At 41.2% G+C, this 17,454-nt stretch overlaps 1 protein-coding gene across 1 annotated transcript in view; it reads left to right on the top strand.

Moving 5' to 3' along the window:
• Nucleotides 1-17,454, top strand: part of LOC121181999 (copine-8-like) — a 49,518-nt gene that overhangs the window by 18,140 nt on the left and 13,924 nt on the right. The window contains exons 3-9 of the mRNA XM_041038258.1: nt 426-472; nt 1,498-1,601; nt 7,603-7,642; nt 11,916-11,992; nt 14,863-14,926; nt 16,552-16,655; nt 17,346-17,450. Of these exons, the coding sequence (XP_040894192.1) occupies nt 426-472; nt 1,498-1,601; nt 7,603-7,642; nt 11,916-11,992; nt 14,863-14,926; nt 16,552-16,655; nt 17,346-17,450 (541 nt within the window). The remainder of the gene's footprint in view (nt 1-425; nt 473-1,497; nt 1,602-7,602; nt 7,643-11,915; nt 11,993-14,862; nt 14,927-16,551; nt 16,656-17,345; nt 17,451-17,454) is intronic.

The raw sequence follows: 17,454 nt of genomic DNA, 5'->3' as shown, positions 1-17,454 counted from the left end.
CTGCTAGAATGCAAATGAAATGTCATTTTAGTGCCAGCTGATTGCCTCGCTCTGTTGTCGCTAGTGGTCCGCCATCAAAAAAAAAAAAAAAAGAAAGAAAGAAAAAGAAAAAAACACTCCAAGACTCGGATCCGTCGGATGGATACACTTGAATGTCATTAAGGAGGACTGTCCTCCACCCACAGAAACACTCACTAACCCCATCCTCCCTGTCTCTCCCTCTTCTCCCCCTCTCTGAAATATCATCATGCTGCAAGGCAAAGTTCTAGTGACATTTAATTAGGGAGTTTTCCTCTCATGTTGGGGTCCAGGGAAAGAACACGCTCTCAGCGGACTTTTCTGTGTTGTTTGTTCACTGTTAAATACTCTTCAATCAGCCTAACCCTCTCTTGTTTCTCTCCCCTCCTCTGCTTCTAATTCAACAGTTTGTGTGCTGTACACTCAAGGAATAGCCAACAGGGAATGGAGAGAGGTGAGTACAGGGGTGGAGCAGTGGGGGACTTATTTATAACCAGTGAATGTGGCAGCAATACAACCATTTCAGCAAGTCATATTGAAGGCATACATTGAGATTTTGGGAGACGGGCCTGTGAGTCAGCCTACAGTATCTGTTAAATAATAAGACCACGGCGAGTAATGGGATCAGTGTGTTAGTTGTTGTTGTGTTTACTCGTTTTGAGCTGAGCAGCTTAACGGTGACATGCAGGCTTTTCTTTTCAGGAAGTGTAGAAATGATTAATGACGTCACTCTATCATTCCTGGGGGGCTCATGTTAAAATGCTTCTGTAACAAAATAAATGAAGTTGCCAGTGAGTGAGACCCAACTCGGGACCCCAAGTTGTCAGATCAGTTGTCAAATCATATTTATTGTATATTTACTGTGTTTGTGTTCTCTGTCTGTTTGGGTTTATTTGGGTTCACTGCACTTTAGAACAGGTCTAATTACCCATGGGTCTTCTGACCGTCCTCAGGTCTCTTTCAGTTCAGGAGCCTGTTCTGCAAATGCAATTTGTAAACACTGCTTACATGCACATCACAAACAGTGTTCTGCAGCTTCACTTTTGACAAATGATTCAACATAACAAATGGAAATTGAAGATTAATTTGCAGATCTTGCAGGGCTCTGGTGTAAATATGGTTTTTGCTAGTGAAACATGGAGAAATGACTTTCCTTCCCCAGTTTAAGCTGTCAGCCTCCGGTAGAGGCTCTGCTTTGCGCTGAATGCTAACATATCAGATGTAAAAGTAAAAGTATTAGAGACTAAACATGATATTGGATATTAAGCATTTAGAAAATTTGTATGTTAGCATTCTTACACAGAATAATTTGAGTATTTTTGTTAGATGACTTCTTTTACGATTTATCAAGACTGTTACCTGGATTGTATTACACCGTACAGTGGGTTTCTAAATTTCTGGTCACTCAGTCTTTACTTAGTTGAATGAGTATTGATGGCAGCCATTAACCAAGTATTCCCTGTCTCATTTCCTTTCTAGTTTGGCAGGACAGAAGTCATAGACAACACCCTCAACCCTGACTTTGTTCGCAAATTCATCCTGGATTATTTCTTCGAGGAGAGGCAGAATCTGCGCTTTGACCTGTGAGTTAACAATTGACTTATGTGTGTGGGTGTGTGTATTTGTTTTTGTGTATTTGTGCATGCTGCTGTGCAGGCGTGGGTGAGAGTGCTGCTCTGTGTGGAGCAGTTAAGACTGAAATATTCATGTTCTGTGCAGAGGGAGATGTAAGTCTTCTCCCCTTTAAATAAAAGACAAGTTTTCGTGCCACTTTTTCACCAGCATTTCCATCTGAATTCATCCCATTCATACAAAGCTTTGGACAAAACAGGGCCAGATGCCCACAGTGAATCATACACTTGCCATTTTGAGATGATTATGATCCATTATCAGAATTGCTCATTTCACCTGGGTATCCATTGAAAAGACAAGTGTGTCCTCACATGATTATGTTAATGGGATCACCAAGCTAACAATTTCATAACCTTCAACACTCAGTTCATTTTAAGTGATCAAGACTCTGAACTTCTGCCTCCATCAGTTTTTTTTTTTTTTTTTTTTTGGAAAAAATGTTTTTTTTTAATAAATTTGAATATTTTTAGGGTGCTATGCAGTGCAGAAAAAAAAAAGAAAGAAACAAACAACCTCCTTTCACCAGCAGATGCAGGAGATTGCTTTGTCTTAATCCTTTTAGACCTAAGTGCGGCTTTTGACACAGTTGATCATACAATTTTAATTTACTGCCTTAAGCTCTGGGTATCTCTGGGTCAGCACAGAGTTTTCTCCGACCTCGCTGCTCAAAAAGAACCTGCTCTGCTAAAACAAGATATTCTTCACCTACTGAAGCAGACAACAAACACCTCTGCCATCCCTCACAGCTCATTTCGAGGCCCCATTTTATTCTCTGCCTTCATGAATTTTGTTTTGTAGCAGCATTTGCAAGATTAATTTGCTCTTGCAATCACCAAGCACTTTATTAGGAACACCTGTACACCTGCTTATTCATGCAATTGTCCAATCAGCCAATCAGGTCAGCCAGGTCTGATGAATCTGGATTTTTGCTGAGATAGAATGAATCTATGGACCCAGCCTGCCTAGTGTCAGCAGTCCAGACTGGTTGTAGTGGTGTAAGGGTGTGGGGAAATGTTTTCTTTGCTCACTTTGGGCCCCTTAGTACTAATAAATCATGGTTTGACTACTACAGCCTCTCAAAGTATTGTTGCTGATCGTGTTCATCCCTTAATGGCCACAATTTAATGACTACTTCCAGCATGATAAGACACCAGATCTGAATCCAATAAAACACCTTTGGGATGTGGCAGAGCAAAAGAGCGGATTCTCACAAAAAAAAGGACATGAACATAAAATCTTACTAAAGTCAGCGACACCATAAATAGCACATAAGGTGGAGGTCGGGGTGTCGGAGAGAGCTGCAGCAGCAAATGGCAATAATAAGTGTTATGCACTAGTATTAGTACTAGTATTAATATGACTGAACATTACTAGTCAGCTGGTAACCAAGCAGCTGATGAAGCATGAATAAAGCAGCCACGTGAGTGAACTGTCTTCTAATATGACCGACATGCAATTAGAAAGCTGCCCTGATTGGTTCATTAGGGTCAGGTGTGTTGAGAGCGACAGACTTCCTGATGAACTGTCTATGACAGAAAATCGTAGCTAATAATAGGATGTTTACATCTTCTCTTGTCCACATCAGAAACAGAAACCTGTTTTCTGAGTCACAGTGCAGTGGGAAAAAAAAAAAAAAAGACTTTTCCTCACGTAGCCCTGAAAGTCGACCTGTCTAAGTAATTATGATAATCTGGATTTTTCTCTTTTGTGTTACAGCCTCACGCATATTCGCTGTATTTCCCATGATAGCTCATGAAATATGGAACAACTGTTTTGTTTGTTTACTTGCTGGTTTGTCAGCGTGGCCACATGCTGCTTACAAACTCTGGGAGGTTGCAGTGAAGGTCAAGGAGAGACTGTTTAATTGTGTGTGTGTGTGTGTACAGTCTGTTGCAGATAAAGTGTGTATACATCTATGTGTGAAAATACATATGATAGAGCTGTCACTTTTTCCAGAAATCAAGTTCGAGCAAATTTGAAATGACACAGCCCCACCCCCCGTATATGAATGGTGATATGGAAGTTTTACAAGCTTCTGGCAGCAGTCCCGCTGAAGCTGAGTGTGCCAAATAGTAGGCAGTCAGACGAGGTTGTACACTTGATGTTGCTCCACTCGTCTTTGGTGCCTCCGTGACCCTACCTGGATGGCGAGCTAACAGGTGATTCCGCGGATTTGTTGTCACTGGAGTGTAAGACAAAGCTAAGTCAACAAACAGCCTTATCTTTGGTAGTTACTTGTTCAATCTACAGTCTAGAACCCAAAATATTAACACACACTGTTTCTCAGATGCTTTGGTTTCGTGATTGTCCACTCAGTGTGGCTTTCCTTTCCAGTGTCCTCCATTTTCATTGCAAACAGCATTACTAGCCAACAGGTCACAGGTCGAGCTGATTACAGTTTGAATTAAATTATTCGAGCGAGCGTGTGTGTGTTTGGACATTTCTTTCTTTTATAGGTGTGTGTATGTTTTCATTTCTGTCTATGTGAGCATGCCTGTTGAGCTTTTTGTATGCTTGGCACGGCCAGTAGGAATAACTGGTGTTATATTTTGTATATGTGTTAATGTGTGTATGCATGGGTTTTTATTGTGTGTGTTTTACCATATGCATGTATATTCCCATGTGCTACAGGAATCTAGAGCAGACTTTGTCATAGTATCATGAAAGATGTTAAAAGCTGACAAGCAGTGGAGAGAGGGGATGTAGGATGCGTGCGTGTGTGCATGTGCGACTGTGTGTGTGTGTGTGCGCAAACCGTCTGACTGCCTGTATGGCTTGAGGGTGAGCATCAGCCCCCTTTAGTGTCTTCTGGGCTGATGGCCCCTGTGATCATGGCTGCCGAGCTTGCACACGCCTGCCCTCAGAACAAGATGAAGGTCCAAAAACACAAACACACACTTGCTCACACAGAGACATACATTTACGCTTTGCTTCTTAGGCACTCTTTTGCGTTCACGTCGATCTGTAACATGCGTTACACATGTGTTACGCACTCATATACACACTACTGATCTCTCATTACAGAACCAGTGGTTCCTCCTGCTATCCTCAGCCTCTGTTATGAGGTCTGTACTGTAGCTCTTGCAGCTCCTGCAGCCCTTCATTACCTCCACCTCCCTCACTTCCACTCAGTGCTTCACATTCCTTCAGGACATCCATAGATAGACAACGCCAAGCTGCCCGCAAACCGCCAGTATAGCTGCTGCTGAACCGTCCCACGCTCTCTTTACCCGAAGACCCCAAAGCCACGGCACACTTAGCTTCCTCTGCTGCTATCTGTGCCTGGAAATCCTGTTAACCCTCCTCTCACTGCTGGCCATGTTCAGTGCTCCTCTTAGCTTTTTTTTTTTTTTTTTTTTTTGTGGAATTGAAACTTGATGCTCACTGAAGCCAGTGGAAGCCCCCCCTCTGGGTGGATGGTTGTCTAATCAAGTGTGGCAAGTGTGAGTAAAAGAGGGATATAGCTGTATTCACTTAGTTTATTTCACTGGATTGAAGATATTTCCTCTAGAATTGGAAATCATGAAGTCCTGAATTGAAGCTGATTTCAGGAACCAGGTATTCCCCAAGGGACATGCTTTCCATTTAAGAAAAATGTAGCTTACCAGCTGCACATGTACATTATAGCACCTAAAACAAGAAGTCACTCCTTCACAAAGAAGCATTTACTGTCATCTGGTATAAAAATGCAGCATTAATTTTTAACAGTTAATGTTAAAAATCACTTTAAAAAAGTCACTTTCTTTATTTTATCTTTAACCAGAAAGAATCACAAACTACCTCATCTTTCATGTCAAACTACTCAAATGCAATCAAAATGAAAATTTGCTGTGTTTTTGGTTTCACCACATCTTGGTTTCAGTCCTTAGCAAAATATAACCTGGATTTAATAAAAACCAGAATCTAAAATAGAATCTAATTCTGATACCCAGCCATGATTTGCTGTAATTTCCTGTAATTAAAAGTATGGCAGAAACCACCACCATGGATTTAAAATGTATCTCCACCAACAAATGGGTCATTTACATTTGAATTAGTGAAAATCTGACCATTAATTTGTAAGAAAGTAACAGGATGCATAATTAATACACAATTTCTTCATATTCCCCACATAAATATTCATTACCATACATTCACACTGACACAGTGAAACTCCAGAGAAACAGACACATTGCTTAAAAACTGGAAGCACATCATTCCCTTTCTTTCATAGCAGTGTTTTTGTTCAGGATAATCTGTCAGGACCGATCCCAGCACCAAATATATCCTAATAAAACACTGGTGTAACATCTTGTATGAAGGTTTCATACAACTGTTTGGAAACGGAGCTCAAGTGTCAGTGTGCTGTCGTCTGTTGTTTGCCTGCCTCTCCGGCCCGTTTGTTTGTGTGCCATCATTAGTCATCATTGCTCAGTTCAGACGGGGCTCTGGGCGCACCCCCACCCCCACCCCCTCTTCCACCCCTCCATCCTCATCCCTCCACCACCCCCACCCGCCCCACAAGAAAGACAGCACAGGACCAACAGAAATCCTGTCTGGCCCAGTGCCGATGCACAGTGATGTCATACACATAAACACACACATTCAGTCACACACACAACAAATGTGCACTCACGAGGCGCCGTGGGACATCTACTCCTGCAAACACTCTCGTGTGTGTGTTTGTAAATGTGTGTGGGTGAACATGTGCAGCCATCTCTCCCTCTCTCTCTCTCTCTCTCTCTCCCTCTCCCTCTCTCTCTCTCTCTCTCTCTCTCTCTCTTTTGGTCTCTCATTATTAAATAAGATTAAATGAATCATTTATGAACATTTGGGAGTGACAGAGGCAAGGGGCGAATAGAACATGAAGCGCACCTGTGCATTCTGCCGACGGCACGTTGCGTAACAGCAGCGTGTTTCCTTGCTCTTATGGAATTACATTAGTAAGTGCACTGTATTGGAGCCCCCTTCCCCCTCTTGTAGTGACACACAGCGTGTCCCAGGTTTGTCAGCAGGCGCCTTATCGTACATGGCATTCTGTCTGTAGAAGGAAACGCTCAGGCTCTCCCATTTACACACTCCACTACACGCTGCACACATACAACACACACACACACATACACGTTGACACGCACCTGAGACACCCAGGAAGGTGAGGGGTTACGGGCAGTAAATAAAGCGGGGTAAATTGTTCTCTGGAGAGGCGAGTGGATCACATGGTCAGCACAGTGTAGCTGTTACTAATGGTTTTGGATGAATGTTCATACATATGAGTGGACAAGTGTGTCAGCTATGTAAAACCTAGTTTGTTGAGCTCTCATACCTCTGAGTTCTTGTAAACATTTGGGGTTTTTTTACATTGTTTTTTTTGCAATTTTTGCAATTTTTTTTTTTTACATTTCAGAGAAAAAAAAAAAAATTCAAATTAAGAACTATAGGCTTTGTGGACATAGAGACCTGCTGGTTGTATGAATCCTTCTGTGGGTCCATAGGGAGCTACGTGAAAGCGCCGGTTGGGTTTCATGACGGCAAGTTTGAAGTGACAGATCTCCTTAATTAAAATTATAAACCACCTAGAATTGCCATTGTGTATGAATAACTGCAATTAATACATTAATGCTGGGAAAGTGGAAAATGGGAAAATGGAAAATTTACTGCGTAAAGTTAAAATTTTCATGCGACAGCCTTTAATGATTCTGAGGCCACTGATACCGCTGCACCCTCATGCGTGAAATCAGATCAGTAAAGCTTTTGGTGCTGTAATCACATGCCTACTTTAAACCAGAACAGCTTCTTTGCAGTGATTAGTGGAGAAGTGCCTTGCATTAATGGTAGGTGATGAGGGGGAAAAGCCTGTGTCGTAGACTGCTAATTTGTGTTTTGGCAGCCCTTCAGTCACAGTCCTGCTGCTCAAACCTTGCAGCCTAACGTGGCCTCCGTTCTGATGTGTCATCTCTTCTCTCTCCTCCGCAGGTACGATTTAGACTGCAAGAGCGACAACCTCTCTAAACACGTGAGTGTCTCCTTCACCTCAGCTGTTCAAAAATCAGTCATGCATTCATGGAAATGTTATACAGCCAAATGTTTACCCTTCCAGTACAATAGCAGCCTGATTTGAATCTGAATGTCAGAGGCAAGAGTGGCCTAACAGGAACAAAGCAATCGTGATGGCATTTAAACTCTCCTAAAGAAGAGACTCTGGATTTTTCTGACCCTTTCCGAAGATATTCAGAAGAGTTTTACACCACAGTTGGGAAATTCTTCTGGTCTGCTTGCTTATTGTGTTGGCTAACAATGCTACAGCAAGACAGTAAGGTATGAAACTTAAGGCTCAGAATCACATACAAGTAATATGCTGTTACTGTGATATCAGTATACGGTTAGATGTGCCAAAAGTTGGATGAGCATTCCTATGGAAACCCAGTGCTCATGTTAAATAATGAATAATCGCTGTGACAGGTGACACCCTGACCCCGACCTACAGCACCTTTAAACTCACCTAATACCAGATACTCTGCAGCCTGACACAGACTTATATTTACATTATATCTGCTTAGGCTCAGCAAAAGGCAACACTGTGTTCAAGTGCCCCAAAACCTGTGTGCGCTAAGCTAACCAGCATACAGCCTGAGCCACCTACTAGACCAAACAACAAATGGCAGGTGTGGAGGTGCAGTGGTATGTTTGTAGAAGAGATAACACGTGTTAAAAAGATTGGTAGAAACAAATCAATATCACTTCTAATGATATTTTGTGCATTTGACTACTTTTCTAACCGGAACATAACTCATCAAATAATACTCATATGTTGGTCATCTGGTTAAATTAGATGCTTTATGAATTTAATAAAGAGATGACATTGGAATAAAAACATTTTGTACCTTTGGGCATTCAGCAGTGACTTCAAGAGGGTGAAAGTATGATAAAACAGGATCAAATGGAGGATGGCAAAGATCTTCTACAATCTGACAGGCTTTTTCCACATCTAAAACACATAAATATCTGCGACAACTGCCAACTGACAGGCTTTCTGAAGAGATTATATTGGCTTTGTTGTGTCTTATCAGATGTCTGTTTGGTTCTGATTACGCTCCTTTGTCTCAAGTGTGTAATTTTGCAAATTCTGAACGTCCTGCATGACCTCCTGCCATTCCTGATGATGGATTTGCAGGTTAAAATTATTTCCAAACACTATTCGGACTGCCTTTCTTGGTTTAGGCTCTTCCTCCATCTTGATTTAAAACCTGTGACTTCAGATTTTGCAGCCCCATCCTTCACCTTCCTTTCAAACAGAAGTTTCAGCAGTGTCCTGCTCCAGTTCTCTCTGTAACCTGGGCTCCATCTCCACCCCGAGCCCCTTTAATATTACCCGGCCTCATACTCATTGCCGACTGCAGGCGGAGTTCTTTTCCTCAGCTCTAACCCCAGCGTGCCCCCGGGCTTCTACTGAGAGCGCTGAGCAGTGTGAGCACAGCGACTCACTCTCAGCATGAAGGCTGGGGACGCTTGGATGCGTCCTGTCGTTGCTGTGGATGTGTGGGATTGGAGATCTGGCACACAGTGATGGCTCCATTGTTCAGGCACCGTCCATCCCCAGTCACATGGCTATAAATAACAGAAAATGGGGGGGAAAGAGTGCTCACAAGTACAGTATTTCTCTTGGCAGCTTCAGTGCCAGCGTTTTGAGGATGCCTCCGCCCTCCCATCACAGCAGATGTTTTTGCTGTGCCATATGGTTTGCATACCTTGTGCAGATATGGCTGCAGGGGAAGATGTGCAGAAACAGAGTATATAGTGAAACCTAATTAAGGGCTGGATATCCTGTTTCATGTTAGATAAAGTCGATGTTGCTTTTTCACTCTGACAGATGCTTGTCACGGCCCTGTGCACAATTCTTTATTTTATTCGTATTTATTTTCGTGGGAAGATATATACCCATATCCTTCCTACAAACAGTAATCTCATTTCAGAGTCTTTAGTCATTATTTTAAACTCGATGATTAGCAAATGAATCCAGGCGGGGAAACAGCTTCTTTGTTTGAAGGCAGTAATTAAGTTAACTGGCTGTGTGCTCCCTCACGACTATCTGAGAGCAGTCAGGATTTTACTGCAAACTTTTAATCCCCTTATTAAATGTACTGTTGCTACAAAAGCACATATATATCTTGTTTTATTCTTCCAACAATGTTCTAAATGTTTTTTTTTCTTCGTCATTTTCATCTTTATTAGACTGTTCAAAGTTGTGTGGCAAGAAAGACTTTCCTGACTGCACCAGACTTAAACTCAGAACGCTACTGGACGTGGACCTTTTAACTAGTGATTCCCAAACTGGGGTTCTAGTTTGATAACTGTCAATTTGATAACTACTGGTTTGATAACTAATTCCCCTTCAGTTTTCTTCTGCACTAGAGGAGGACAGTCCAGTATCCTAGGAATTATGTCCATACTGGACCCAAGATTTACATCCAGTGTCAACATTCAGTGCCAATGCAGAAAGCAGTGAACTCTTTATGCAGCACAAGCCTGTAGCACATCAGACTTTCATGTAGGAGACTGAAGTTACTGTCTTGAAATTAATTCACATTTGCCAAATTGTCACCATAGTCTTTTCCTAATCATAATGAAGTGTTAACTGTTGTAGCCTATTCCTAACCATTAACCATAGTTGATTTGCCATAATGACAGAGCCCCTGCACTATGAATAGATCTTGTAGGATGTCACTGAGAAAGCAGAATCATCCAATATTGTCACCATTATCTGACGATAGGGCTGGACAGTGGGACTTTCTGGACAAACACATGGACGTGGGCTCTGGATGTTTCATATCAGAGTCTTAATGAGCAGAATGACTTCAAGAGGGAATGTAATACTTGTGGAATTCAGCTGTGATCTTTTTTACTTGAAGATACCCTTCTAACCTTTTTCTTCCTGCCACCACTGAGCCTGTTAATTTGAAGCGCCTGAGCCTCCAGCCGTAGATTTCTGAGGCGTAGCAGGCGCTGAGGCTGTGGCAGCTAGCTAGCAGCACAATTCTTATGGAAAGGCCAGAGCTTTTTTGTCATCTCTTTTTGTTTCGAGACCTCGGCTCGGGGAGAAATTTGGTCAGCACCGGCAAAGATCTTTGGAGCAGCTTTCTGCCTGGCGGACTCAGCACGGCTCATCTGTCAAGCGCTTTTACACACACACACACACACGCACACACACATATGAACATACACGCTTACTCATGCACACATGCATACACTTTCTGGTAGGGGAGATCTCAGTATCAGTGCATGAACAGTGAGTTTTTTTTATACCCCTTCCCCTCTCTCTCTGCTTTGCTCTTCTTGCTGCTGGCCAAAGGCTCCTCCTCCCCAAACTGACTCGTCTCTTGTGGTCACCCTACAGTGATCAACAAGGACACGGGTCCCTCTGCACGCTGGGCTTAGATGTCAATGTGCAAAATATGCATGGGAAACAGAAGGGAAGCCGTTCAGTGCCAAAAATGTGACATTTAATATCACAACACTTCAGAGGAATGCAGTCTGTGGGGGAACCTGACATACTTTACATCCAGAGTAGCTGCTAATCCAGGGTTTCTTTTTTGTGTTCTCTCACAAATTGCGCAATTTCTTTTTTTTTCATGAAATTGAACAGCTTACTCTTTGTTTTTACATGTCGCCTGTTGATCTGTATGATAACTGGTCCCTCATTCAAACTGAAGCAACGGCCAATCACAAAACTGGCTCTAACTTGTCTTAATTGACAAAGATATTGTGGTGAAAAGTGACATGAAGACCACAGCTAACAGTAATTCTAACCATGGATTCATTTGGTATATCTACGTGCTGGCTATTTCCTTGATTAATCAAAGTCATTTTGTTTATACAATGTTGGAAAACTGTAAAATATGCCCATTATAATATCTCACAGCTCAAAGATGACAACTTGATGGAGAAAAGATTTAAATCATCACATCTGAAAACCTGGAACCAAAGAATGTTTGGCAGGTTGCTTGAAACAAAATGACTTAATTAATCATATGTCAAAATAGTTGCCAATTAATCTTCTTTCATTAAGTGGCTGTTTGACATTAAATGATCAATGAGAAAAATGGTCTTGTGAAATAAAAACAAATAGCTCCATATTGGGTAATTTATTTTATCTTTTTTTTTTTACTCCCTGTTTTATGTATTTTGGTGTTAGAAACAGCTGACTTTATATGCCGATGAAGCTTTTTAACTTCGTTAGTTTTCTTTATTTCTGTTTCATGTGTTAACCCGTTTGTTTTTCGCACATGCAGGACTTCCTGGGCCAGGCTTTCTGTACACTGGGTGAAATAGTCGGTTCCCTGGGAAGCCGCTTGGAAAAACCTTTGATGTAAGTAGCACACGTTACCATGCGATCACACGCACCAACAAACAAACATAAACTCGCAACATACAGTATGTCTTTTACTATTTTAATTAGACACTCCCAACTGAAAGCAAAGGGGCAAAAGGCTTGTATTGCACTTCTCTAATCAGGGAGTCACTATCATTAGGTGCTACAAAAAAAAGCTGTTTGGGTTCATGCTTAGATTTTAGATTCTTTTCCATTCAGATGATGATGAAGATGCTGATGAAAGCGTACACTGTCTCCATCAGCCAAATGAGATGAATAGTTAAACAGCAGCAGGCCTAATGACAGATTGTAAACAAGCTGAGATGGTAAACAGCGTGTGGTGAAAAGGGGCAGTTCACCCAAAGGGAAGATGTCAGTGGTGAGCCCCCAGCTCATTTTCTGAAGAAGCTTAAACTGAACTGAAGCCTCGGCTAAAGCCTGAAGAAATAATCAGGGACATTTTCCCATGAATAAATGTCTGATTTTCTTCTCTATTGCTTACTACTATAACAAACATAGTGATTAAACTATAGCCAGCCCATGAAAGATTTCAAATTTGCTGCTCTGTGTGTGGTTGGTCTCAGCTTGGAAACCTCCTCTGGTGCACAGGAAGTCTTCCCCGGCTCACTCCTCCCATGTTTGGAATCGCTGAGGCAACGAGCCACCAATAGTCTGTCCCTCACCTCATCCCCTGTCCTGCAGTGGTGTCCAGTGTGTGTCTATGCATATCTGCATCTTTTATTTTTATCCTTTTTCTGATGTGTGAAGATATTTTTAGAGATTCTTTATTATTTTGTAATGCTTGTTTCTTTTTGTAAGTTTATACGATTATACGTGTGTGTGTGGGTTTTTGTACTCACTCCACTGCCTCTGGGCACGAGAAAAAAACAAAAAACATCTTAAATGCATCACACGTCTGCTCAGTCAAGTGGAGGTGGATCATAAATAAAGAAAAAAAGAGACAACTGAGACAACAACATGCTCCAGACACACGCAGCACAATGGGATTGTAAGATTATGTCACATTTTGTGTATGATATATTTCCTTCAGTGACTAAGAGAACATTTTACACCACAGTGTGTGTCTCAGAAATCTGTCATTAACTTTGCTTTGTGTCATCGTTTGAGTGAAAAAACATTTTCAACAGTAACCAAAGTGTTCACTGTCGTTACTGTTGAAACTGTCCAAGGTACCATGGACTCTTTAAATAGGACTCTTGAATATTTTTGCTATTGTCTCATGAACTATTGCTTTTATTTTAATGAAAAATATATCTGCCTCACGTATCCTAAGGTCGTCTACCATCACTGTACTGTACTGACTGAATGTTGATAGTGGACGATTCTTCAAAACCCTAAATTGTGTTCTGCAATGACAGTGGGCAACATTTTGGGACATTTATTTTTTGAATAATCTATTTCTGCAATATTTGTGAATCACGCTATGGTTAAGGTTTGGTTATTGCAAGGGAAAGATCATCATTATGGTTGAAAAGCTGCTGGTGGTTTTTAGAGCACTGGTTTAATTCCATGCTTGGAAGTAGCACAGTGACATGTTGACCCCATCATTGCAGGTCGTCACTCACGAGGGGGTGGGGGTTAACATATAAAATCACACAGTGTTCACACTTCCAAAATAACAAACATAAACCAAGCAAATCAGATGCAGATAAAAAGAATTCAATACTTTTCTATTATTAAATACAGTTTTGAGTTTGGTGCAGCTTTGAGGGAGATAGATATAATAAGAATATTGATTTTTAGCACAAGAGTTTATCAGCATCTGCAAACTCATTTTAGTGGAAGCCATGTACTGATGCCTTCAGGCTCACTCTGCTTTCACACAACCTCTCACCCACCTCTCTGTCCTTCTAGTGACTCTGTTCTTCCTCTTTCCCCCTGTCTGTCCAACTCTTTCTTGCCCCCACCCCCCCCCCCCCACCCCTTCTCTCTCTCTCTCTCTCTCTCTCTCTCTCTCTCTCTCTCTCTCTCTCTCTCTCTCTGCCATTTTCCCATCTGCCCCCATACTGAGCAATCTCTCTGCTCGTACAGTGAATTAATTTCACTGAATGCTTCCCTGTGCATCAAAGGGCTGCAGTGTGTCTCAGGTGACGGGGGGGAAGTGGGTGGGTTTCAAAGCCTTGCTTCAATTTGCCGTCAGTTTCTCCACATGTGTTATTGTAGGCTCTCTCTGCCATTACTGGACAGTACTTAGCCAAATGAAATTATCTCTGCCCTTCCTAGTTCTGAATCAGGCCCGGGGTCTGTGGCATTCATTTGATCTATTTTTAGTGGTTAGTCTCCCTTGGCTTTATTGGCTGAATATTACGCTTCACCAGCTCAGGATGTAAACAAACACTGCAGCTGAAATGTCACTGGATGTGGTTACATTATTCTGATGTTCTTTTCTGAAGGTTGTCATTCAGCATTAATTAATTTTTATTTAGCCAATGAGACAATGAATATGAGGGAGGCTGAGATGGAGAGAAATTTGATTCCAGGTCCTCAGGGTTGACAGGATTTTACATTTAGTATTTTCAGTGTTTGAGCATTGAACTGATAGTTTAAGTATTATTTAACTGAGAGGTGGATAAATGCTAAATGAAATAGCAAACACAGGTGCTTTATCACTTTAGATCATATTAAATTAGATTAAATTATAGTGGGTTAGACTCAGTGTCAGTACAACAAAATGCAGTTCAGCATCGAACCAGAAAGCTCAGACTGTAGTAAAGTGTATATAATACAACACAGTTTCTCTAGATTCTTTATAATGAGTTTAACTCTGTTAAATCCACCCAGACTGATTTTTCCCTGTGTCTCATGGCTACTTGAATTTAATGGAAATATTCTGTCTCTGTTTTTAGTGGGATCCCAGGGAAGAAATGTGGCACCATCATAGTGAGAGCAGAAGAGCTGAGCAACTGCAGGGTAAGAGTTTGTTTGGTTCCCCTGTTGATTCATTCACAAGTAAAACTTTTATACATTCAGAAACTTTCCTCTAATTAACTCAACTTTTTGTTCCTTAACTTTTCTGAGGCTACGAATCCGACCTATCTGGTACTCTGCACGGTTTAAACTAAAAAGCCTGAATTATTACACACAAATCCGGTCATAATAGTAAGAGGACTAACACACACAGAGATGCATACACACATAAACACAGTAAATACGCTGGGTTTCCAGTGTGTTAGGTACACCTGTGTAACTAATGGAGTCTAGATTAATGCAGTGGCCATACAATAAGTCCTACTTTCATCCTGTTTATATAAATGACTAAATATTAGAAACACCTCTCAGTGCAACTTAATAGAATTAAGCAGCACCACAAACAATAACCTCCATAATGAGAAGCAGTAACTCTTATGAAGCTAGGATTTACTGCAGGACTGTTGTATTAAAGTGCATTAGTTTAAGTCAGGTGTCGCTAACAAACTGGCAACTGCATGTAGTTACAGTACACCAAAGATATTATTTGTGAGACACTAGTGTGGACATCTGAACCTTTGTTTTTAGTGCAAGTTGTCGACCATTTTAAGAAGAACCTGTTTTTCAGTTCACGACAGCAAACTGTTTGACACGGTTATCATGTCTGAACTTTGTGCTGAGCCAGGCTGTGACTCTGTCTATTTGAATCCCTCTTTCTCTCTAAGGAAAAGAAGAAGTCACCTCAAACATTTGGTCACTGATAGACAAACAGCTTTCCTTGGAAAAAAGTACCCTTTGTTGTTTGGTGGCGTTTTGGCCACCTGTAGCTGCATCACTTCACAGCAAGATATTTCCATTGAAGCCACAGCTGTGTCATTTTGCACCAAAGTATGAAAAAATAAGGAAAGAAAATCATTGTAAAATGGGCAGAAACACCAATTTCTCTTCTGGCAATAGACAATATGCCAGAATGTGTTGCAGCTGTCTGAGAAGTTGACCAACTCTTGTTTTGTTTTTTTGTTTTTTTTTTCATCTCTCAGTTCTGTTCTGTCCAACAGCCCACTACAGCTAAAGGAGCGCAGATCACAAAAGAAATGACTGAATTAAGAACTAGAATACAGGGAAATTCATTATACAAAGAAAATATATATTTACAACACTATTGAAAAATATCCCCAGCACATCATTAATTACAGATTTAAGATGATGTCATGGTAATAATATTCAAGTGTGTTTGAGGGTGGAACTAAGCCTTATAATCTTGATTTAATCCTCTAGTCTCTGTTTTGGGGCAGGTGAAGAGCAAATATTAATATCAGCTCCCAGAACTGAGTGGTGAAAATAACTGGATTCATACAAATGCAATTTGTGTTATTATTCTCATTAATATTAAGGTGATATTGAAATTGTGCCAGTGCTACATTTAGGTGATAATACAGAAATCAGATCAAACTGTTTTTTTTGATTATTCTCCAAAATGTGTTGTTCACTTGAGGAGAAACAGGATGTATCTACAGCAAATAAACAGCTAGTATATGAGGTGTACACTGACAGATGTGGTGAATCACTGTTCGTGGTCAATATTACGACTTGTTCTGATAGCAGTGGGTCATATTGTGTGTTTTCAGGAGTCGGTGATGCTGCAGTTTTGTGGCAACAAGCTGGATAAGAAAGACTTCTTCGGAAAATCGGATCCTTTCCTCGTCTTTTACCGCAGTAACGAAGACGGATCGTAAGTTGACACGCAGCCTCCCCCGTTGTATTTGTGGACATCGGTTTTCTGAATTAACAGCCATCTGAGTTTTACACACAAGATAAATGTACATGCACAGGATGTAAAGATGCCTGAAAAATAGACTATGAGCGTAATTTTTCATGCTCCAAAAAGCTCCCATACAGAGGATATAAGGTCTAAACTGCCTATGTGATGTTACATAATTCTCGGTGCTGTATATGTGACTTATGCCATCCAGCCGTCAACAGGATAAAGCAGCGGAAGGAGGGATGAGCAGAGATAATAGGACGGAGTTGATAAGAGGAAAATAAAGGGAGGAAGGATGGATAAGATGGAGTTAAGTGAAAACTGTGTGGAGGTCACAGTTTCTTTGCCCCGCAGATGCTTTTATTCAAGTCGACTTCAGCATCCCGCACTTAACACTTTCTCTTTTTGTGCAGCTGGGTATTTACTGATGCAGCCTAAATGTTCAGCCACAGGGCATAACAGCAGCACACTGCAGCTACAAAGAGCCAGACAAGTTACCATATAAAAAAGAACAGGAAGCGATTATTTCAGCCAAGGATTGAGTTTTATTAAATACTTACAATGCCCCCCATAATAACAAAGAGAAGAGGTGCACACTGGGTTTTGCTTTTACATTTAAGGTAGATTTGTCCTCTGTTAACAGTGTTGTATGTCTCACAGGTATACCATCTGCCACAAAACAGAAGTGGTGAAGAATACTCTGGATCCAGTGTGGCAGGCTTTTAAAATTCCAGTCAGGGCGCTGTGTAACGGAGACTATGACAGGTAC

This window comes from Toxotes jaculatrix, chromosome 5 (assembly GCF_017976425.1).
Source record: "Toxotes jaculatrix isolate fToxJac2 chromosome 5, fToxJac2.pri, whole genome shotgun sequence".
Lineage (NCBI taxonomy): Eukaryota > Metazoa > Chordata > Actinopteri > Toxotidae > Toxotes > Toxotes jaculatrix.
The sequence above is the reverse complement of the archived record's forward strand: the minus strand, read 5'-3'. Positions and strand labels throughout refer to the sequence as shown.